This window comes from Giraffa tippelskirchi, chromosome 5, assembly GCF_054371585.1.
Source record: "Giraffa tippelskirchi isolate mGirTip1 chromosome 5, T2T-mGirTip1v1.2.pri, whole genome shotgun sequence".
In the NCBI taxonomy this organism is placed as follows: domain Eukaryota; kingdom Metazoa; phylum Chordata; class Mammalia; order Artiodactyla; family Giraffidae; genus Giraffa; species Giraffa tippelskirchi.
Window position 1 is genome coordinate 186,780,329 of NC_137279.1, and position 23,275 is coordinate 186,803,603.

Sequence of the window (23,275 nt, forward strand, 5' to 3'; positions counted from 1 at the left end):
ACCTCCTGAAGCAGGAAACGTTTGAGGTTTTGGTAACAGGTGTGGGGTAGGTGCAGGGTTTCCGTAACAGAAGTCAAGACCTGAGAGGAGAAAGATGATCTTAAGCTTTTTTTTTTTTTTTTTTTCATTTTGGCCATGATGCCTGACACATGGAATCTTAGTTCTCTGACCAGGGATCAAACCTGTGCCCCTTGCAGGGGTCCTAACCACTGGATTCCTAACCACTGGACTGCCAGGGAAGTCCCAATAAGCTTACAGTTTAATAAGGCACCAGAGAGCCACCAGCAGGAATCCAAGATCTGACTGTCTTCTAGATACATCCCTACCACCCTGCTTCCCAACCAGAGCAGAAAGGTCATTCACCCTTGCCTCCCTGGCTGGCCAGCTCCACTTCCCTTTCTCCTCATCTTCTGTGCAGGTTTTTAAAAATAGCTACACACTAACATTCTGGGAATGAGAGCAACATTTGGTAACTAAAAGAAGTTATCGGTTCTATATTGTTAGTATTTCTTGAGGCATATATTTAATTTTCCTAAACTCCCTTTAAACTTAATTTTATGTTTTGATTTCAGGTTGCAAACTTTAATATCTGCAGCAGCAAGTTCTCAGTTTTGCCAGTTCTTTTACTGTCATGTAATCAACTAACTTTGTCTATGGGTTTCAATGTGAAGTATGCATTTTACTTTATGTATATTTAATCATGAAATTTAATTTTGCACACTTATTTGTAATTTTTTTTTTAAACAAAAGGGACTAATTTTGTTGGAAACAAACACACATACAAATACACATACACACATACACACATATCCCTAACTGAGATGCATCAGAGAATAGCTGACAAACATAGGACTTCCCAGGTGGCACTAGTGATAAAGAACATACCTGCCAATGCAGGAGATGCAAAAGACGCAGGTTCCATCCCTGGGTAAGGAAGATCACCTGGAGGAAGGCATGGCTACCTACTCCAGCATTCTTGCCTGGAGAATTCCACGGACACAGGTGCCTGGCGGGCTGCAGTCAATAGGGTTGCAAAGAGTCAAACATGACTGAGGTGACTGAGCACATTCATGTGCGCTCCGGAAGGCGAAGTGTCTGGGCATCTGGATTTGTAGAGAGAGTCCAACACATTGCTGCCTCAGTTGTTGGCCTTTTAAAAGACAAAATGTCAACTTGTCACCTCGACAAAGAACCCCATCTCCTGATAGGCAATATTTATTTAGTTTGTTGTTTAATCAAAATCCTACTCCAAGGTTGTGTGCTTTACATATGGTTCTGCCACTGCGTGAGGACACAGTGGTGCTTAGACGCTCCGCGGAGCTATGAACATCCGGAGTCACGGAAACAGTGTGCCTTCACTTTCTGTTGAGATGGAAATGGCAACACAGTTCTAACATATAGCAACATTGTTTGCTAATACCTCCAGGCAGACTGGAATCACTTTGAGGTTATTAAAATTTTCTCTCACCAGCAAACACTATTATTCAGAGTTTCACTTGGAAGTTCATGAGACCTCAGATCCAGAAACTTTTCCCAAGAAATTTGGAAATGGGTTGCTGGTGAATAAAAAACACGCGTGGTGAGAAGAGTCGGTTGACCTTCTTGCTTTTGTCGAGATTTTAAAGTAGAAAACCCACCTGTGGGGGCACTACCGTTCTGTTTTCCCAGTCCTAGTATTTTCTTGAGGCTTCCCTGATAGTTCAGCTGGTAAAGAATCCGCCTGCCATGCAGGAGACCCCAGTTCGATTCCTGGCTCGGGAAGATGCACTGGAGAGGGATAGGCTTGAGCTTACCTGCTGTATTAATCAGGATTCTTGGGTGGCAAGAGAAAAGAAAAGCCTGGAGTAAAGCAGCCTTAGCGAAACACAGGGACATACCAGCTCGGGTAGTCGGACTGGGAAGATGGGCTGGGCTGCCCTCAGGAATGGTGGAACCCGGGACTCTAATGCCGTCAGATTCTTGGTTTCTCGTCTCCTCTTCTCCGCATGTGCTTGCTCCATTTTTTTCAGGTTAACCTTTCCATGAGATCTGGGAAGGGACATGGCCGCTAGCAGGTCCCCAAGCATAGCCTCACTTCCTAACCAAAGGAGAAAAAGGGCTCTCTCCCAGATCCAGTTTAAAACTTCCTGTGGAGGACAGTGATAAGCAAGGGATCCTGTGCTTACCCCTGGGACCAGTTTGTTGCAAGAAAGGGCAGGGGGAAAACAGGACTGTAGCCAGGAGCCTGTGTGCATGCTCAGTCGTGTCCAACTCTTTGTGGCCCCATGAACTGTATCTCGCCCGGCTTCTCTGTCCATGGGATTTTCCAGGTGTCATGGGAGTGTGTAATTTTCTCGGTTCTGTCTCATCTCAACAAAAATTTGAAGTGAAGAACCAACGTTAAAGCCCTTGGTCAGACCGTGTCACAGCTCTCGGACAGATCAGGGTCACAGCTCCGTGTTACAGCTCAGTTTTATTTAGAAAATAAAGGAAAATACACCCTTGAGGTGTGACGGCATGCCGACCCAAAAGGAAAATACACCCTTGAGGTGTGACGGCATGCCAACCCAAAAGATTACATGTTTTTTCTCCCCCTGGGCCTGCCCTATGTAAATTAGACTGGCCAGGAGTGCTGTTTGTTCTACCTGAGGTCCTCACTTCTGTCCTCAGACCTTCCTTTGTTCTATTTTTGCGGGCTTTTCCCTTCTTTGTCTTTTAGCTACTGCCATTCTGGACTCCTTTTTCCTGTTCTAAGTACCCAGCACAGGCAAGAATACTGGAGTGGGTTGCCATTTCTTCCTTCAGGGGATCTTCCCGACCCAGGCATCGAAACTGCATCTCCTGCATTGGCACATGGATTCTTTCACCACTGAGCCCCCTGGGATGCCCGTAGCCAGGAGGGTGGATTGTTAATAAAAGAATGGGGGTGAGGAGCTGGGCAGTCTGAACAGTTGTGTCCTATACTTCCCTTCTCCTGGGAAATGTCCCTTCCCTGCCATCCAGGGGGAAAACTGATCCTTCCTCTTTGCCACATGGATCATTGGGCACAGGCACCTTCAAGTCCAGCAGCCTCCTCTCCCAGGAATTTAGACCTGGGACTCGCAGATGCCAACTTGGTCTACTGCTTGCTTGTACTGTGGAGATGCTGGAGGAGCATTACCCCACTACCAGGGAAACAAAAAGAGCTGGACCACAAGATGAAGGATGCAGCAATTGACAGAGGGAGACAGAGGCAGGATCTGCAGCTGGGTTCCAGTCCCGACGCATCCTCCTGCCAGCCTGATGCTACACCCACACTTTCCCTTAAGGGAGCATGAATTGCATGGCTGTTGCCTGCAATCTAAAACATTCTCACTGATTCTCTATCTCATCCTGAAAAAACCCAGCCGGAACCCTGACACCCTGACACACAGCGCAGACACGTATGGTTAAACAGCTGGGTTCTGGCAGACAGCTTCCTCCACTGAATCCAAGCTCTGCCTCTTACGATGTGACATCTGTGTGTCAATTCCCTCACCTGTAAGAGGAAATAATGACAGTACCTACATGGTAGTGTTGTAAGAATTAAATAAGCTAATCCATGCACAACAAAGTGCCTGGCATGAAAAATCACTCAATTAGGTATTATTTACCTAATTTGCCAAACAATACTCAAGTCGGTATTATTTATATTGGGCTTCCCAGGTGGCTCAGATGTTACAGAATCTGTCTGCAACACGGGAGACCCAGGTTCAATCCAGTAGGAGAGGGCAGTAGTGTCTGGGAGAAATCTTATAATGTCTTCAAAGAGTAAAGAGGCAAACCAAGGGGGAAAATTCCCAGAGTCACACACCCTCTCTAGCCATTGTTCCAGCTGGGTAGATGTGCCATCTTGAATCCTCCAGCCATCATTCCAGACACTTGACTGTTAATTTATGGAAGAGATAACAAACATTTTCTCTTAAAAAGTTAAACTTTACTAGAATGCTTGTATTGGGCTATAGGGATAACACCCATGTCATTCATTTTTAAGATATGAAATCTACGTGCCAATATATATATATGGAGTGGATGAGGAGAACGGCATGGGGTTTAGTCCATGGGCACAGAGAGTCTTTATAATGAAAATGTCCTGTAGTATTTACTTGTATGTATGCAAACACAGTAACACTAAGAAAAGGGAAACCAGAAAAAGCCAAGGGGTAAAAATGTTGAGCGACACATGCCTGAAAGTGAACATCACTATCATTCAAAAAGCGACATTTGGAGGAATCATCAGCATGTCTGAAAACCCATGTCAGTCGGATTCTTGGCTATCCTCGGTTCATTCTAGCAATCACTAGGTTTACTAGGCTACAATAAACAGTTAACACAGGAACATGGTTAACTTATCTTGTGTTCGAGTATGCTAAGTTGCTTCAGCTGTGTCTGACTCTTTGCAACCCCATGGATGGTAGCCCACCAGGCTCCTCTGTCCATGGGATTCTCCAGGCAGGAATCCTGGAGTGGGATGCCATTTCCTTCTCCATTATTTGGCTTACTTTCAGTTTAAGTGATCTACTTTTGAGAAGACCTAAAAAGGAGTGGAAATAAAGAACAAAGATCAAGAGCCATATTTTTTTAAACCAGGAAATTATATTTTTAAAAAAGAATAAAAGAGAAAAAAAGAACAGAAGAGAATCAAAACCCCCCTGGGCACTGCCTTCCAGCTGGCTCTTTTTCACTTTGTAAGTCCTTACATTCATAAATAATCACATTCAGATCCTCCTTCTTGCACAGTGAGCTTCTTAAGGTCAGGATCCAAGCCTGGACCGTCTTTGTTTCCAGGCAGAGCTAACCCTATGCCTGATCCACACTAGGACTTGATTGTTTGACCATGTGCTGATTGAAAGTTAAAGGAAAGCAAGAGGACCAAACGGGAAAGGACTGGAGTCAATAGGACTATCCTTGGAAGGTTGGACTTTGAGTTCCTCAGAACCAGAGCATCATTTCACATTTATCTTACATCCATTCCAGACCATCAGAATCCATTTCATAGATACTGCTCTCCAGAGAAGCATGCTGAATCCTTTACACACTATTTACCAGAACAACAACACCACAAACCGCTCTTAAGATCCATAATTTGTCTCTGGAATATTCAGACAAGCCACTTCCTACTCTTTCCTATTACTCATCCCCCTCCAGCCATTCCCTCGGAGCCCTGGGAACACACCTGCTCCTCGCCAGGATACCCTCATTTTTGGGCACTGATTTCAAATCATTTCAAATTATTCTTGGTTTTAAGTATTCTGGAGCCAAACTGCAATGTCAGCAGACTCAGAGACTGCATAATGGAGTGCAGTAGTTTGGGCACAGAGGCTAGGGTAAAACTGCCTGCATTTGAACCCAGGCTTGCTCAGGCCAGTGACTTAACCCCTGCATGCCTCAGATTCTTCATATGTAAATGAGGCTAGAGATGCTAACAGTAGCCATGAACAACCTTACTGAGCATGATTGTTCAGAGGGTTAAAAGAATTACAATACATGACATTTTCAGAAGAGTGCAAGGCCGATAATACCTTCGTAGAAGGGTTCCTGCTTATTAGTCATCTCCAACAGAGCTGAAGAAATGACTTTACTAATAAATCTATATTCACTTCTGATGCTAGGAAAGACTGATGCTGGGAAAGATTGAGGGCAACAGAAGGGGGCGACAGAGGGTGAGCTGGTTGGATGGTATCACCGACTCAATGAACATGAGTTTGAGCAAACTCTGGGAGATAGTGAAGGACAGGGAAGCCTGGCGTGCCACAGTCCATGGGGTCGCAAAGAGTTGGACATGACTTGGCGACTGAACAACCACAATGTTTATTTCTAGAACTTTTTCTTGCATATTTAGTACATGTATGTTGTTCAGTCAATAAGTCATGTCCAACTCTCTGCAACCCCATGCAAAGGACAGGCTTCCCTGTCCTTCACTATCTCCCGGAGTTTGCTCAAGCTCATGTCCATTGAGTCAGTGATGCCATCCATCCAACCATCTCATCCTCTGCCACCCCTCTGTACATGTATAATAAACAACAATTAGGAAATGCATATAAAATATAGAAAATACATACAACAAAACAACACCAGCAATGCTACTGCCCAAATTTTTTTTATATTCCACTCATTGGTTTTGTTTTTTTTTTAACATTTTATTTATTTACTTGGCTGCACCAGTCTTAGTTGCAGCATGTGGAATCTTTCGTTGCAGCATGTGGGACCTAGTTCCCTGACCAGGGATCAAACCCAGGCTCTCTGCATTGCAAGCACAGAGTCTTAACCACTGGACTACTAGGGAAGTCCCCCACTCATTGTTTAAACATTTACTGAGCACTTAATCTATGAAAGGCTTCAAGGGAATTCCCTGGCAGTCCAACGGTTAGGACTCTGTTTTCACTGCCAAGGGTCCCAGTTTGATCCTTGGTGGGGGAGCTAAGATGCCATAAGCCATGCCGCAAGGCCAAGGTGGGAAAAAAAAAAGGCTTCACACTCTTACCGGAGATAAAGTGATGAACAAAGACAGACACGGCTCTGCCATGGAGGTTACAGTCTCGTGGGTGTGTGGGGGAGACATTAACCAATTAATGAATGATAAAATACATGTGAAGCTGCACTTGTGTTAAGTGCTAGAATGAAGAGGCACACATGTCATGGGGAGATCTGACCTAGCTGTGAAGGTCTGTTATTTGAAGGTTGTGAGGAAGAGAATACGGAGCTGAGAATTAACTCATAGGAATCAACTCAGAGAAGTCAGAAGGGAAGAGTTTGCCCAACAGAGGCACAGTAAATCCAAAGGTGATGCAGCAACAGGGAGCAGAAGAGGGAAGGCGCCGCCACGGAGGCTGCAGTGCGCACTAGACACAGCTGGCTGGTTAGGGAGAGGGCAGACCTGCAGAGCTTTATAACCTTAACTTAATCATTATATTCTCTATTCATTCAACAAACATTGCCTATGAGGATCCAGGGACATTTACCTCAATTAGATTTATACCACATACCATAAGTCCCCTATGTACAAACGAGTTCCATTCCAAGAGTGGGTTCGTGAGTCCAATTTGGTCGTAAGTCCAACAAAGTTATAATAACACTATAGGCTATATAGTACTGTACTGTAATAGGCTTATAATACATTTCACACAAATGGTACTTAAAAAACAAACACAAAAATAAAGAAAATATTTTTAATCTTACAGTATAGTAACATAAAAAGTACGGTAGTACAGTACAACAGCTGACATACAGGGGCTGGCATCGAGTGACCAGGCAAGAAGAGTTACTGACTGGAGGAGGGAAGATGGTAGAACTGAAGGATCACCAGCAGCAGGAGATGGAGGGCAGGCTGCAATGTCACTCACGCATGACGTTAATGGAACGCACATTTGCATCTTTGAAAGTTCTAAATGTGAAGGTTTGTATGTAGGGAACTTATTAATGCTTTTATTATAAACTTTTTTTGAACAATAAATATACACTAATTTAACTCTCATTGGTGGAAATTAGGACTTCCCTGGTGGCTCAGGTGGTAAAGCATCTGCTTACAATGCAGGAGACCTGGGTACAATCCCTGGGTTGGGAAGATTGCCTGGAGAAGGAAATGGCAACCCACTCCAGTACTCCTGCCTGAAAAATCCCATGGACTGAGGAGTGTGGTAGGCTACAGTCCATGGGGTTGCAAAGAGTTGGACACAACTGAGCGACTTCACTTTCTTTCTTTCTTTCTTTCTGGTAGAAATACAGGTTTTTTTCCCCCCAACTTTCCATTCTTATTAACAATGCTGATGGCTTCCTCTTTGTGGTCATTTGTCCAAGTATATGGTGGATATATTCCTGTAAGGGGAATTGCTGTTCCTGCAAATTCGTTAACTTGTTTTAATCAACACACAATCTTGTGTGTTGCGGGGGGAGGAGGGGTTGGAAATCAGCATACTCAGCTGTCTAGAGCTGAGGCTAGGCTCGGAGATTGGTACCACTATTACACATAGAGGCATTTTTGGTGACTTTCAGAACCTGCTTCTTCATTTGCTTCAGTGTTAGGAAGTCCCTGCTATTTCTGATCCCCATGGGTTTTTCCCACACATCCAGATAACTCAATACTGGCTGCCAACGAAATATCTTTGTGGCTCTAGAAGCTTAACTGCCCTACTCCTGAGCGTGACAGGAGATCAACGACTTTCTTATCTGCTTGTGAAGGATCTTACTCTGAACTTTAGACAGAGAAAGAGAAAGCAGTTTCTGACATTCCTTTCCTCTCCTCTGCCTCCTACTTCATCCAGTTCCAGTTCCAGGTAATAAATTCACTGACTTGTTAAAGGCAGATGGAGCTTAGATGATTCTACTACAGACTAGGTTTTCCATTCTACTTAGTTGACACATACTATTTTCTCCTGAGTCTTTCATCTCCCATTTTCGTCTACCTGCAAACTCCTTTTTTTTTTTCTTTCAAAATCCTGTTTGTATCCCCACCCTTATAATACCTTCTAAGGACCCACTTACTTTTAGGTGGTAGACAATTTCTAGGCTTCTAACGATTCACATAGCTAATATATTCACATTTTCTTTACCTGTTCTTTGTAATTCATTTCTTCATTGCAAAAAAAAAAAGTCTTTTCCAAGACTAATGGGATGCTCTTGCTAAGGCAACCAAACTTTGATTAGGACTCAGAAGCAAACGGAGTATCTAGGTAAAGTTAAGCTTACCATGCACAGATACAGTGTGAATTGCATTATATAGGCATTACTTTTAACCCTCATGGCAATCCTGTGAGGTAGGTATCGTTCCTTCCCTGTTTAGGGGCCCTCCCCATTTCACCTGGGCTTCCCCTGTGGCGCTAGTGGTAAAGAACCCGCCTGCCAATGAAGCAGATGTAAGAGATGCAGGTTTGATCCCCGGGTTGGAAGATGCTCTGGAGGTGGAAATGGCAACCCACTCCAGTATTCTTGCCTGGAGAATCCCACGGACAGAGGAGCCTGGCGGGCCATAGTCCATGCGGTCGCAGAGACTGGAACACAACTGAAGCGATTTAGAGCGCGTGCAATTTTACAGATTAGGAAGCTGAGGCTTAGCAAGGTTGTCACTTATCCTTGATCACACAGTTACCATGTGGGGAGTTTACTTCTGCTCAGTAAACTGATCTGAAGTAAACGGAGGTAGGCTAGGAAAGCAAAGGGGACAGCAGGTGGGCGAAAACCGCCCTTTCACCGTTTCCTTCCTCAACCCCCGGATCGAGGCTCCAACGTGGCCCGCACGCCTCCCAGCGGCCACATCGCTCCCAGGGCACTTCCGGTCTCGGGACGATGTCATCAGCCAGCGCCGCGAGTCGGCGCCGGACGCCGGCGTGCGCGTGGCGCGAGACGTCGGATGAGAAGGCGGGCTTTCCGGCTCGGTTCAAAGCCATTTCCTTCAGGAGCCGGAAGTCCGTCCTGGATGGCTTCGGGGGCGGCCTCTGCGTGGAGCTGATCGCAGGAGCCGCTGGCCTTCCCGCGCCCTCTGGTTCCCTCATGGTGCGGGCTGCGGCCGCCAGTCTGCGCTCGGATCGGTGGCGCTGAGGCGCCGGGGCAGCACGCGACATGTCGTCGGGCCTCCGCGCCGCCGTCTTCCCGCGTTGGAAGCGCCACATCTCGGAGGAGCTGAGGCGCCGGGACCGGCTGCAGAGGCAGGCGTTCGAGGAGATCATCCTGCAGTGTGAGCCGCGGGCTGGCCCTGGGGGCGGGCGGGCGGACCCAGCCGAGGCACGCGGAGCCGCCGGCAGGAAACCCCAGGCCGAGCCCCGGCGCCTCGCGCGCCTCGCTGCCGCCCCGGGTTCCTAACACCTGGCACAGCCCCATGCCTTTTTGTATCTTTCCCTCTTTTCCGTTTATCCTTGGGTGTGACTGTGGAAGGTTTCCCTGCGAGCCTTGGATTTCCTTCATGGGCAGGCGCCTTGCACGTTTGTATGTGTAAATCCCAGCTGCTCCGCGCACAATGCTTGTGTAATTAAATAGGCAGCTTCCAGAAACGGGCTGTTTCGGGCATCCTGTTACTGAAACGGGCACTGACTTGAAGCATTAACTCGCGGCATTAGCGTAGTGCTCTGAGTATCACGAAGTGTTTGCCTTTCATTTTTCAAGACCTGTCCTTACACTCCGCCTTGGTGTTCTTTGTGACACATCTTGAGTCTTAACTCACTTTTCAGTCGGGACATCGTAGGCTTTACTGTTATCGAAAACTTGGATGTGAAAGGGGTGGCCCACACCCACCGCCGCCGCAGCAATTTGAGTACAAAAATGTTTGTGCCCTTCAGTTCAGTCGCTCAGTCATGTCCGATTCTTTGTGACCCCATGGACTGCAGCAGGCCAGGCTTCTCTGTCCATCACCATCTCCTGGAGCTTGTTCAAACTCATGTCCATTGAGTGGGTGATGCCATCCAACCATCTCATCCTCTGTCGTCCCCCTCTCCTCCCGCCTTCAATCTTGCCCAGCATCAGGGTCTTTTCCAGTGAGTCAGTTCTTCACATCAGGTGGCCAGAGTATTGGAGTTTCAGCTTCAGCATCAGTACTTCCAATGAATATTCAGGACTGATTTCCTTTAGGATGAACTGGTTGGATTTGTGCCCTTACATGCCTTCTAATGAGCATTTCCTTACCTCGCCCCCATTTTACCTAACTGATGACACATTTAGGGGGAAGAAACGGACACTTTTGGAACCTCTGGTTCCAGGTCTGCCCCTTGAAGTATGCCTTTAGGTGTCAAATTCTGTTGATGATGAGATTCAATGTAATAGTAGTTAATACCCTTCATTGAATTCTGATCATGCTGAATTTGTGGTTCCTACACAAACCTGCAGGTTAGAATTAGGTGGGGATCTTTTAAAAAATTACAAAGTCCAGGCCATACCCCAGACCAACTAAATCACAGGAATGGGATGGGACACAGGGGTCAGTATTTCTTGGTGCTCCCCAAGTAATTCTAATGTATAGACAAGCTTGAGTGCTTCAGTATTTGGCATGTATTATTTCACTTTCTTTCTGAAAATTCCCTGAAACAGGTCCTGTTGCCCTTTATACAAATGAGGAATTTGAGACCGAGAGAGGTTAGGTAATTTCTCCAGGAAGCACAGCAGAGTAGATAGGGTCTGGATTTGGACCCAGACTTGATGGCTCCTTACTTTTTTGCATTTTTGCTTTCTCCCTGGGTTCCCTAAGAAATGGTCCTAGCTGAGCTCATCCTCTTAACTAAATGGAAGGAAAGGGAGATGATGGGTGTGCCACTGTTGCACTAATTCCTTACACTCTTAAGAGACTGGCAGCCCGGTGCTATTTCAGAAAGCCAGAAGCACAGGAAACTCCTTAGTCAAACATGACTCCTCGTGGGTTACATAAATTCAAGTCATCAGGTATTTCATCACATGCTTATTCTTTAAAAGCTGATACACACTGAAAGTCACATCGGGTTGGCGGTCTGACCACAGTCGCCTTACCAGCCTCACTTACCTGCATCTATAAAATCGGGATGAAGCTTGCCTTGCTTGCTTCATAAATACGGTGTTGGGCATATAAGTGCTTTGAAAGCCATCTACGTAATTGTCTATAAATGGAAGGTGCTTGCTTGTCATCGCGTTGACACAATTGAATGTTTTTCTGCACTTTGAAAATGGATATCTTGAATGGGGTGGAGGATGTCTAAGGCTAGTCAGAAAGACAGGTCAGTCCTGTCTTAAGAAGAGGGAACATGTCTTAAAACAGCCTAGTGAGGAGTACAAGCCCGGGGTGGGGGAGCGGCTGGAGAGGAGACCCGGGTGAGGAACAACAGGATGCAGCAACCCCGGCCTGTGCAGATCTTCAGTGTAGGCAGGGGTTGACATTTGGGAGATCACTTCTGCTTTGACTGTGGAACGGTCCCACTCTTCATTCCCCTGCTTCTCAAAGTAGTCAGCCAGAGTTTGCTGTCAGTCCTGCCTCTGGGCCTGAAGAGGAAGATGAGAAGAGGCTGTGGGGACTGCGGGTGGCTCCCCTCCCTCTCCATCTCTCTTGAGTGATAGGAGCTCTTAGGAAGGATCCCTCCTGTCTTTTGAAAGACCCAGGCATCCATGTGTAACATTTTTGAAGATCTTTATCAGGGCCCTTTGACATGGGTGAACATTCAAGGTTGAGCTAGTTTATTAAATTAATATAGATGGAGACAGTGTTTCTGTTTCTGCCCAGGCTTTTCATCTTCAGAGATCAAAAAAGTGGGGCTCAACTCTCTAAGAGGAAAGACAAGCCCTTCTGACAGGAATGGTCACTAGTGTAAACCCTGTTGTGTTTTTGTCATGAAGCAGCTGTCATCTCAGATGTGTGGGGTTAGTGAAAGCCCACATCAGATGTGTGTTTTCTATAAGTTTCCCAGGGTCATTTTCTTGTTCTGCTTAGTGCACCCCCTTCCATTTCTGATCTCACTGGCCCCCTGCATGCATGTCATTTCTAGCCCTGACTTGACTTTTGACTTCTTTTATTGTGTTCCCTGTCGCATTTATTATGGTTCGAGAACTCCTTTTTTTGAACTCTCTGCTCCTGTATCCTTCAGCATGTTAGGATCTTGCATCTAGTTGGTCAAGCAGGGAACCTCAGGATAACCTTTGACTTCTTACTGATTACTATCTGTTAATGTCACTTGTTGAGTCGCTAAGTCATGTCCGACTCTTTGCGACCCACCGACTACAGCACACCAGACTTTCCTGTCCTTCACTATCTCCTGGAGTTTGCTCAAGTTCATGTCCATTGAGTCAGTGATGCTATCCAACCATCTCATCCTCTGCCGCCCCTTTCTCCTTTTGCCGTCAATCTTTGCCAGCATCAGAGTCTTTTCCAATGAGTTGGCTCTTCACATCGGGTGGCCAAAGGATTGGAGTTTCAGCATCAGCATCAGTCCTTCCAGTGACTGCTTGCTTTTAAAGTCTGTTGTTTCACCGTTGCCAGTAAGAAGAGGTCTGAATTTTCTCATCCTGCCCTCTCATGTGTTGGAGTGACTTTTATTTCTAGCCACTTACTAGGCAGCTCTAGACCTTCTGCTTGGGCTGTGTCATCTTCACCTGTGAAACCATCTGAAAAAATGAGTAAAAACTCACTTTTTCTCTTCCTTTTTATACTTGACCTCCACCCCTCCCCACCCATATATGTTCTAGCTCCTTGTGGCCAGGGACTCTGGTTTGTATTTGTATCCCTAGTGCCCTGATCTGAATTTAAGGTAGAGTTTTCCTCTATTACTTAGTGGTGCATAGTACTTCATTTACCCGTTGTGTTTTGGTATGTTTGTTTCTTCTTCCCCAGGTAGGAAGCTGTGGGAGTGGAAAGAATGGAGAGGGGAATGTTTTTGGAGTGAATTTTCAGATTCCTTTGTCTGGCTGCCTGTGCTTAGGCCGGGAAGCATCTAAGGAGTGTACGCTCCTGGAGTTTGGACGACTGCTACAGTTGGTGACGGAGTGCAGGACCTAGTACTTTGACACCTCATAAAAGTGAAACCAGCCCCGTCATCTTCTGATTATTTTTTTTGGTCCAGATCTTTATAAGACATTAAGTAGTAATTAAGTGTATATAGGTTATATTAACTTTTTTTTTCTTCGATAGATAACAAGTTGCTGGAAAAGTCAGATCTTCATTCAGTGCTGGCCCATAAGCTACAAGCCGAAAAGCATGACATACCAAACAGGCATGAAATAAGGTATTTGGAAACTGTCCTCTGTTATTTATGTCCCCCTTTTAATTGAAATTTGTCTCAGTTCAGTTGTCACTTCTCTAATTGCGAAGCAAACCAAGTACTGTGTTTGTGCTCCAGTTTTGCTTGTGCCTCCCTTGTGGCTCACCCGGTAAAGAATCCGCCTGTAATGCGGGGGACCTGGGTTAGATCCCTGGGTTGAGAAGATTCCCTGGAGAAGGGAAGGGCTACCCACTCCAGTATTCTGGCCTGGACAATTCCATGGACTGTATAATCCATGGGGTCGGAAAGAGTCGGACACAACTGAGCAACTTTCAGTTTACAGTTTTTACAGTTTTTGTCAGTTCCTTTCAAATCAAAACTTCTGAAGCCACGTAGCTAAAATCTTTTTGAAGGTATGTAGGTACTTCCCCACCTAGAAGACTCATCATCAGTACAATGTGAGCTTGAGAAACTGCTTCAGACGAGGGGCCAGGCCAGCTTCTCTTTTAGCCTGCAAAGCCTCACTGTTTCTAAATAATAGGGTATAAGCGCTCTTGAACAGATTTACATAGATCTTGCTGGTACGGGATTGAAAGCCCTGTAAACATAAGCAATACAGGTCTGTTTAATCTTTTTTAGTTCAGTGTGTTGCAGCATATTTTAGTATGTGGTGATACCAGTGAGTTTCAAAAAGCCTTTTTTTTTAAAGAAAGACTAGGGGGAAATCTGCATTTTAATAGGAAGGGTAAGTATTGCTTCATTAAATGTGTGAGTGTATGTTCATGTTAGGGAGTTTGGTATGTTTACTTGGGTCATTCACTGTCTCTTTCTGAGGGTCCTAAGCAGCTTAAATGGAATCATTCTAGAGTCTTACTGTCTTCCTTTTCCATTTGTTCATCATGTTTGCCTGATAGCTCAGTGGGTGAAGACTCCAACTGCAGTGTGGGAGACACAGGTTCAGTCCCTGGATTGGGAAGATCCCCTGGAGGAAGTAATGGCACCCACTTCTTGCCTAAAAAATCCCATGTTCAGAGTAGCTTGGCGGGCTACAGTCCAAAGGGTTGCAAAGGGTCAGACATGCCTATGCATGCATACAACTTATGTGGTAACCGTACCCATTCTTGCTTTAAAATCTACATGTTTTTTGGTATGTCAGTTACATTTTACCCATTGTAAAAGCAAAGTTGATGGTAATTTGGGGTTTTAGAAGAAAAACAGAAATGCTTGGTGTAGCTTATTTCACTTATTCCTCTCGCCATATCTGCTCAGTACCTGCCATCCATGTTTCCTCATTGGCGAGATGGTCTCCAAAGAGACTGGAGTGGAGAAGGGACAGGTGGCCCAGCCTATGCTCCGTTTCTGCCTAAGCACAATTCAGGAGAGCGTGCCTAAGCTGTGGCCCTGGGAGGCCTTCTCAGTATTTAAAATAGTAGTTGCTGTTGTTCTGGTCAACTTAGGTGTAGAGAAGCCATGTGACCGTTTTTTCACCTACATTCAGTCAACTGAAATCCTGAAACATTTTATTTCTACTTGGTTAGACTCTTGGCTTCCCTGGTGGCTCAGATGGTAAAGCGTCTGCCTGCAATGTGGGAGACCTGGGTTTGATCCCTGGGTCGGGAAGATCCCCTGGAGAAGGAAATGGCAACCCACTCCAGTACTCTTGCCTGGAAAATCCCACGGACAGAGGAGCCTGGTAGGCTACAGTCCACGGGGTGACAAAGAGTTGGACACGACTGAGCAACTAAGCACAGCACTGGGGTGGTAATGTAAATGGAGGTCCTTGCTTTCCTGCAAACTTGTGTTCCTAACCAGGCCTCCTCCTGACTGCCTCTTTCCTATCCTTATTTTCCACAAGTCAGCTATGGTTCCTTTTTCCCTCAGTGTCCTGACCCCACCCCCCCCGCAGTCACCGGGCCAGTTGATTCTTTGCCTGCAGCGTCCTCTGCATCTGTCCCTTGGTTTGCACTTGTGTGCCGCCCCCTTCGTTGCTTACCTGTGCTTCCGTTCCTGGACTGTGGCAGGGGTCTCGTTCACTGAGACACCGTGTGACTACAATATGGGCCAGGCGCTGGGATACGAAGACGAACAAGCCAGAGTCCTTGTTCTCAAGGACCTGAGCCACATGGGGAAACCAACTCGAGGTATGTCCCAGCAGATGGGGTCTAATTGGTTGCTTTCTCTCTCTTCCCGGCTGTCCTTAAGTCCTGGCCTGCCCATCCCGTTCTAATTAATTCTAAAACACACTGTGCTTAAAAAGCTTTCTCTCATCGATTATCTGGCTCCCCTCTTCAGTGTTTTAATCCCTTTGCTAACAGAAGAGATTAAAGTGAAACTCTGTTCTGGGAAATAGTTGACTCCAACAGTTTTCTAAGTATGCTCACCAGACTGCAGCCTCAGAAATTTGTTAGAAATGCAGAATGTTGGACCTCACTCCAGACCTCCTGTTTCAGAAGCTCTCGGGGTGGGGCCCAGTAGTCTTGTTTCAGGAAGCCTTTCGGGTGACTCTGTGACCCTAACATTTAGGAACCACCACCTTGGTGGCTGCTCAGTCCTTGTGAGCCATCTGAAGGTCCCGAGAGCGTGTTGGAGACGCAGACTATCAACGCAGGTTATCAGCCCTTTTCTTGGACCTGATGAGTCTGTCTGGGATGAGGCCCAGGAATCTCTTAAAACCTGCTGTCTGGGTGATTTCTTTTTCTCTGCCTGGTGGAGCACTGGGCTTTCATAAGAAGTTTGACTCTTTTTGGTGAGTAAAATTGGAAGCAGTAAAAAGGCTCTGAGCGGAGGAATGAGTGCCCTGGGCCCTTGCCTTTGTCTCAGGGATCTTTTCTCTACAATGCCAGGTTCTTGGAAGAAGGGACTAGTTTGATGTTTTGCATATTTTGCTTTGCTTCGCATTAAAATGAGAATTTGATAGCAGTTATTTCTTATCTTCCTAATTCTCATAGAGAGTCAGCTATCCAGGCCTGTTGCTTTTATTGCCTCATTTAGGGTGGTTTCTTATAAGGCATGTACGGCTTTCTAGTCTCCAGACTTTGACCTCTTGGGCCAAGATTGAGGAAGCCCTGTGTTGCCTCAGAGAACGCAGCATTAGGGTGTCTTAGCACCTGTGATAAAAACGCTTTCAGAGATGGAGGGAGCATCAGTCTGCTCCCCTTTCCCTCTTTACCTCTTACTAGTCACTGGGAGGAGATGGTCCCCCCATCCCCACTTCAGGTGGTGGTACCCTAGGTTGCCAGCCGTCTTTCCCCAGGTGGTGGTTTCAGCTACTCACTACGGTCTGATGGTTTACATCTGTAACTCCAGCCAAGACCGGTCTCCTGAATCACCCATCCACAGTCTGTACACCTACGGCGGGTTCTGAGGTAGTGTGCACGCACCTGCAGACTTTCCCAAACCCCATCGACTCGCAGGGTGGCCTGAACTCAGTCCGTGGCTTCAGATGCGTTTGTCTGCTGACAGCGTCTCTGTGTCAGCCTCCAGCTTGGACCTCTTTACTTGAAGTCAGGCTCTAATAAATGTGCCGTTTCCACTCGGCGTGCCCCCATAGATGTCTGAGGTGACCTTGTTCTTCAGCCACCGCCCCCCCCACCTCCTTTCACAGTCCTCCTCCTGAGGTGGTAACGTCTGCCTTTGATCAGCCTCTCAGGCCAAAAGCCTTGCAGTCATCTCCGACTCCTGTCTTTCTGTCGTTCCCCACGTCCACTTCAGAGGCACGTCCTGTGGTCTCTCTCTGCAGTGGACCTGGCTCGGATCTGAATCATGTCTCACCACCTCCCCTGCCGCTGCCCTGCCCTGGTCTGCCCTTCCTCGAGTCTGGACTGTAAAATAACTTGCTAACTGATCTCCCTGTTTCTGCCCTTGCCCCCCTGCAGTCCGCTCTGCACCCAGCAGCTATAGTGATCCTTTGAAACGTAAGTCATTCCTCTGCTCAACACCCTCAGTGGCTTCCAGTCACGCAGAGGAAAAGCCACAGTCCTCAGGGGTCTGGGAGACTCTGCATGGCCTCCTTGCTCCTCCCTGACCCCCTGCACCCCTGCCCTGGGGGTGCAGGCACACTTGCCCCAGAGAACCCCGCCTCCAGCCTCTGCAGCACTTGCTGTTCCCTCCGCTCACACGGCCCCGGCCCCAGGCCCGCACGGCTAGTTCTTCACTTCCGTTGCGTCTCCAGTCTTGTGTTGCCTCTCGGGCTGCCGTTGGTCACTGCACGTGGAACAGGAGCCCTGTCGTTCTGGTCCCTTCTTTACTGACACTGCTGAGTTTCTCTTCACAGCACATCTGACCACCAGACTCCGTCCATCCTCTCGCCTGTGGTCTGTGCTCTTGGCCAGTCGCAGCGTCACGCGGGCAGAGCTTTGTGTCCCTGCCTTCTGCCCACTCCCAGAACAGCCCCGGCTCAGAGCTGGCTCTCAGATACTTGTTGACTGAGGGAACTGCGTTATCTCCTCCCTTTCACCTGAACTTCATTCCAGAAGCCATCCTTTATTCCTGACACGGCTGGTGGTTTGGATTATGTCTGGTTGGTTTTACCCGTGTCTCATGGCTCCTAATATCTACTTTGGGTTTGCAGTGACTTTTGACTCCACTGGCCTGGAGAACTGAACTGCTTGATTGGCTGTGTTGTACTAATGTACAGGCTTCAGATTCCAAAGTTACTGTTCCAGTGTCTGATTGAAGGGGTCTAGGGTCTGATTTTTTCTTTTTTTTTTCTCCCTCTTTTTTGCATGTTCTCTTCATCTGCCTGGGTGGGCCGTTTAGTCCCGGACATGATGGTTCATGGAATGATAGTCAGCTACAAGAAATGGCCCAGCTGAGAATTAAACACCAAGAAGAACTGACTGAATTGCACAAGAAACGTGGCGAGGTAAAGAAAGATAGCCCTTCTCATCTCTCTGTGAGGGTAGGGGCATGGGGGGCAGGCGCTTCCACTGGCATTTGCTGCCATCTGTGCTGCATACAGCATTGCCAGCTTTATCTGTGGGAATGAAACAACAGGAAAAGTGAGGACCCCCCCCCATCAGCAACCCTCGCGATAACTCCCGGGTAGCCAGGCTCTAGATGGCATGAAAGGTACAAGTGGAGAAAACGTAAAAAGAACCCTCCTCCTCAGCTGACTGAACGTTTTACTGATAACCATCATGAAGTGTGAACCCTGCAGTTTCAGAAAAATTCATTAGAACGAAGCACCTTATGGGCTCTGTTTACCCTGGATGGTGGTCTAATGGCAAGTTATAAAGATCTTCAGCTGAGTTGATGGTTTCATCAGCTAAGGTAGCCGGGGTGGAGGGGTAGACGGACGTTCTCAGCAGGAGCCCGGCAGTCAACCTAGAGCATCACAGGTCTGTCCCAGGCTGCCTGCAGCAGGGGAGGCAGACGCTGAGCTCACGAGCCTCCCTGTCGGCCCTTCTCTCTTCCACCCAGCTCGTTTCTTCTTCCGGCCTTGGCCCAAGCCCACAGGCACCTGTTTTTTTCTTTAAAATAAGTCACTGTTACTAATTTCCAACTGAGGTCCTAAACTCTCCTGTTAGTGATGAACGTGTTCTCTACCCCCCAGTTAGCTCAGTTGGTGATTGACCTGAATAACCAAATGCAGCAGAAGGACAAGGAGATGCAGATGAATGAAGCCAAGTGAGTATAGACACCGCCCTCCCTCATGACCGGGCCGGGGGTCACACTTGCTGTTCTGCCGCCCTCTTGGGCATGGGGGCCTCTTGGGCGTGGGGCCAGCAGCCCCCACACTGGACTCAGCACCAGTTTCATTGCTGTACATGCGTAGTACGGGGTTCTTTTCTGCCCTCTGAGGGTGTGAAAGGCAAGAACAGTGCCCTCAGGCCTCCAGGATCCCAGCACAGACACACACCCCCGAGAAGTAAGCTTGGCTCTGGGGAGCGAATGCGAGGCAGCCCGAGTTCTCCCCACGGCCACTGCCGCCTGTAGGAGCGGCGTCTCCTGTGGTGGGCACAGGACCGAGATGGGGCTCGGGAACAGGGATGAGCTTATGAGCAGGTTATTCTTTATCTGGGAGAAGCCTGCCAGACGAGATAAACAGAGCCTCCAGATCTGGGACCTTCGAGCTGGAGGGGAGCCTGGGTTTCCTCGGGGCCTGTTCTCTGAGTCTGCCACGAGGGCTCTCTGGAGGTTTAGAAAGAAAGGTGCGGTGCTTGCTCAGTCTCAGTGAGGGAGAGATTGGTCAGAATGCATGGATCCCTGGCCTCCTGCTAAGCTGCCATCACCACTCTTGTTCAGTATCAGAAGCTCTCTCTTCCTTCCCACCCTGCTTCTCTGAATGGTACCTTAGTTCGTCATTCACAGTCTGGTGAACTTTGCCTGAGGTGTTGCCTCTGCTAACGGGATTGTCCCTAAACCACCAGGGCTGGGCTTGGCCAGGTGAGGTGCCTGCGCTGGTGGCTGAGGTCACTGCAGGGCCCAGGCTCACGCAGCTCTTCTGTGGTGTCGTTCCTCTCCTTGTGCTTTCAGAATTGCAGAATACCTACAGACCATCTCTGACCTGGAGACCGAGTGCCAGGAGCTACGCACTAAGCTTCAGGACCTTGAAAGAGCCAACCAGACCCTGAAGGATGAATATGACGCCCTGCAGATCACGTTCACCGCCCTAGAGGAGAAGCTGCGGAAAACTTCCGAGGAGAACCAGGAGCTGGTCACCCGATGGATGGCCGAGAAAGCCCAGGAGGCCAACCGCCTAAATGCTGAGAATGAAAAGGACTCAAGGTGGGAGATGAACCCGCAGTCAGTGAGTCTCATCGCTGGTACAGTAGAAGCTAGAAAAGTGAGACACACTCCTGGCAGCTCTAACCACAGGGTGGGGGCATCAGGAAACACTGGCAGAAGGAGAAGGGGCAGTAGTGGGTATAAAAGAGACTTGCATTTATGAGAACACTTTTATAGCTGAGCAAAGGATTACCTCCCTGAAGGGCTTTGGTCCATTACTGTTTTTGCCAGTGAATTCTTTCCATGTTTCAAAAAGAAAAGCTAATTCTTGAACATTATAAATTAAACCAGAATTAGAAAAAGATTAAAATCCTCCCCCTCATTTTAAAAAATTGCTCCAACCAAAAATTCTGACCTTGCCAGTGTACAGAATGACTGTGGGCCAACGACACTAGTAATAAGAGTCTAAAAGATTTAGAACATTTGATTTTAAATCCCCACGTCAGTAGTTTAGAATTTGAAAAGATTATCGTAGTTAAAATCTAAAAGAACGAATACATGGAATAGGAAAGAACATTAATAGCGAAGAGCCCTAGTCCTACCAAATACTTTAGGCAGAAAGATTTTGAAATCTGTGTGAAAACAGAAAGCAAAAGGTAGAAGGAAAAAATGTTACTCTGTTGTTTTGTGAAAAGTTCCTAAATAGGAGTATTGGAAGACTTTATAAACATGAAAGGTAATGGTAATAAAAAATGGACTGTATAAAAATCGTAGGTTTCTTAACATTGAAGAACGCTGTAAGACAACCAACGAGGGTATGCAGCTATAAAATGCATGTCCTTAGTATAGAGTCTATTAAGAAACAGGTGAGCATTTAGACGGATGTAAAGCGTAGGTCGTAAAAGAAGTGGACGGGCTCAGTGAATTTGGTTAAAAGGGTTGTTGGCAGGAATGAAGGTGGGACATTTCTGATGGTGGGGCGGGCTGTTTCTCCAACCCCCTGGAGGGCTCTGGGGATGGCGGGCGCCTGCACAGCGTTCCTCTTGTTGGAATTCATCCTAAGTGAGTCAGGAGACTGGCTCAGAAATACAATTCCGTGATCGTCCATTATTCACAGAAGTGAAAAGTCAGACGGAGTATCTACCTTGGGAGGAAAAGGAACTGATATTTTCGTACAGTGGGATTTTAAGAAGTCATTTAAAAACAGACGTTGAAGTTAATAAGAAAAAGTGAGCTATCCTTTTCATATTCTTTCTGTCTCACATTTAAGTTAAATTGTGTGGCTTATAAGGGCTTCCCTGGTAGCTCAGCTGGTAAAGAATCCGCCTGCAATGCAGGAGATCCCGGTGTGATTCCTGGGTCAGGAAGATCTGCTGGAGAAGGGATAGGCTACCCACTCCAGTGTTCTTGGGCTTCCCTGTGTGGCTTATATGTGGAGCTCTTAGGCAGCTGGGGGTGGTGAGGACAGGGGGGTTTCCCTGGAAGTCGCTGAGGGTGGGAACCTGCCTGAAGGAGAAGCCGGCGTGCAGTTACACAGAGGAAGAGTGCTGGGATGTCACCATGGACAAGAACAGCCCAGGCTTTCTGGTGACAGCGGGGGCATGAGGCACGTGACACATCTGCCCTAGTTCCGTCCCATGAAATATTTTCCTGGGAATGTGCCCTTGCACGATTTACCCTCTGACTGCGCCTGTGGGGCCTGGGTGTTCTTTTCATCACGTGACTCAGCTAGTTCCTCCTTCTCAGAGGCCTCCCCCCCGCCCCCAGTTTCCCAGATTAGGTATCCTTCCTCTTCTGGCAGCTTCTGTTTACCTGTGTCACAGTGGAGCGCTGTTTTGAAATAGCTGCTGTGTGCTGTCTCCCTTGCTCGTCTGGGTGTGTCCCCGCACGCCGGCATAGTGGCCGCTGTATGGGACGCTCTGGGGGAAGCCGTCCGCCCTCAGAGGTTTCCTGTCGGCCTTTCTGATGAAAGCCGGGCTGTGGCCGTTTTCTTCTCCCTGTGCCTCAAGCTGTGTGCCTTACCTGCCCCTGCCAGGCAGCTGCCTTTCCTGTAGGGGAGTGTTACACACCCAACAGGAAGCCGAGACTCTGCTCTTCCCTGAGATAGTTTAAAGGTCACCTCTGGATTCCACCTACGAAAAATCTGTTAATTTGTGTTTTTTGTCACTTATCCTGTAAACTAAATTTGGCTTTTCATCTTCCAGGTCAGGCATGAGATTAGAGTGTAAAGGGTTTCTTTAAGCTACAGCCTTGTCCTGTCCCAGATTCTGCTGTGTCACGTGCAGGACCTGGCCGTTTTTGAAAGTTCTCACTATGGTAGAAGCTTTTTTTCCGGTAGAATTCTTGACCTGAGCTCAGGAGCAGGGCGGAGTAGTAGGTTGGGGGGGTCCCTCCACCTCAAAGGCAAAACCACAGATAGAAGTGAAATCGCCATGGAAAAGAGAGGGAGGCCAAGGCTTAAGAAGCTCCTGAATTTAGGACTTGGGAAGGAAAGCCAAAAATGGTTCTGAGAGGGAGAGAGTGGAAGCAACTGCGGACCATGTGAAACTTCTGCCACACCCAAGACTTGGGTGTTCAGCCCTAGTAAATTGAAGCTGCATACATTTTGACAGCTGAAGAATCTCACTATACCTCAGTTTCTGCGTCTGTAAAATGGGAATTGTAGTGTTCACCCTCAAAGCCTGCTGTAAGTGTTAAACGAGGTCAAACCTGTAAAGTAATGAAACCGCGTGAGTAATAGGTACATTTTTATAGTTATTCATGCTCTTGATATGTTAGTGTGAGACTGTTTACTGCAGAAAACTAAGTCTCCATCATGACTAACCCTGGATAAACCTGATGCACGTTTCTGTCCTGAGAGGCCCTGCGTCCCGATGGACAGGCTTCTCTGCTGGTTCATTGCTTTCTCTAATAACATAATCCTTCCTAGGGCTTTGTTCTGAAATCCACTATAATGGGACCCTTTCTGA

At 47.3% G+C, this 23,275-nt stretch overlaps 1 protein-coding gene across 5 annotated transcripts in view; it reads left to right on the forward strand.

Annotated features, from left to right (window-relative positions):
- Window positions 1–9,407: 9,407 nt before the first annotated feature.
- The window catches only part of ATG16L1 (autophagy related 16 like 1), a 44,725-nt gene continuing 30,857 nt past the window's right edge, over window positions 9,408–23,275 (forward strand). For 4 of the 5 annotated variants that reach the window (XM_081491017.1, XM_081491018.1, XM_081491019.1 and 1 more), the window contains exons 1-5: window positions 9,408–9,667; window positions 13,568–13,661; window positions 18,396–18,501; window positions 19,192–19,265; window positions 20,115–20,366. In XM_081491017.1, the coding sequence (XP_081347143.1) occupies window positions 9,553–9,667; window positions 13,568–13,661; window positions 18,396–18,501; window positions 19,192–19,265; window positions 20,115–20,366 (641 nt within the window). In that variant the 5' untranslated portion in view covers window positions 9,408–9,552. The remainder of the gene's footprint in view (window positions 9,668–13,567; window positions 13,662–18,395; window positions 18,502–19,191; window positions 19,266–20,114; window positions 20,367–23,275) is intronic. The other variant, XM_081491021.1, reaches the window with a different exon arrangement.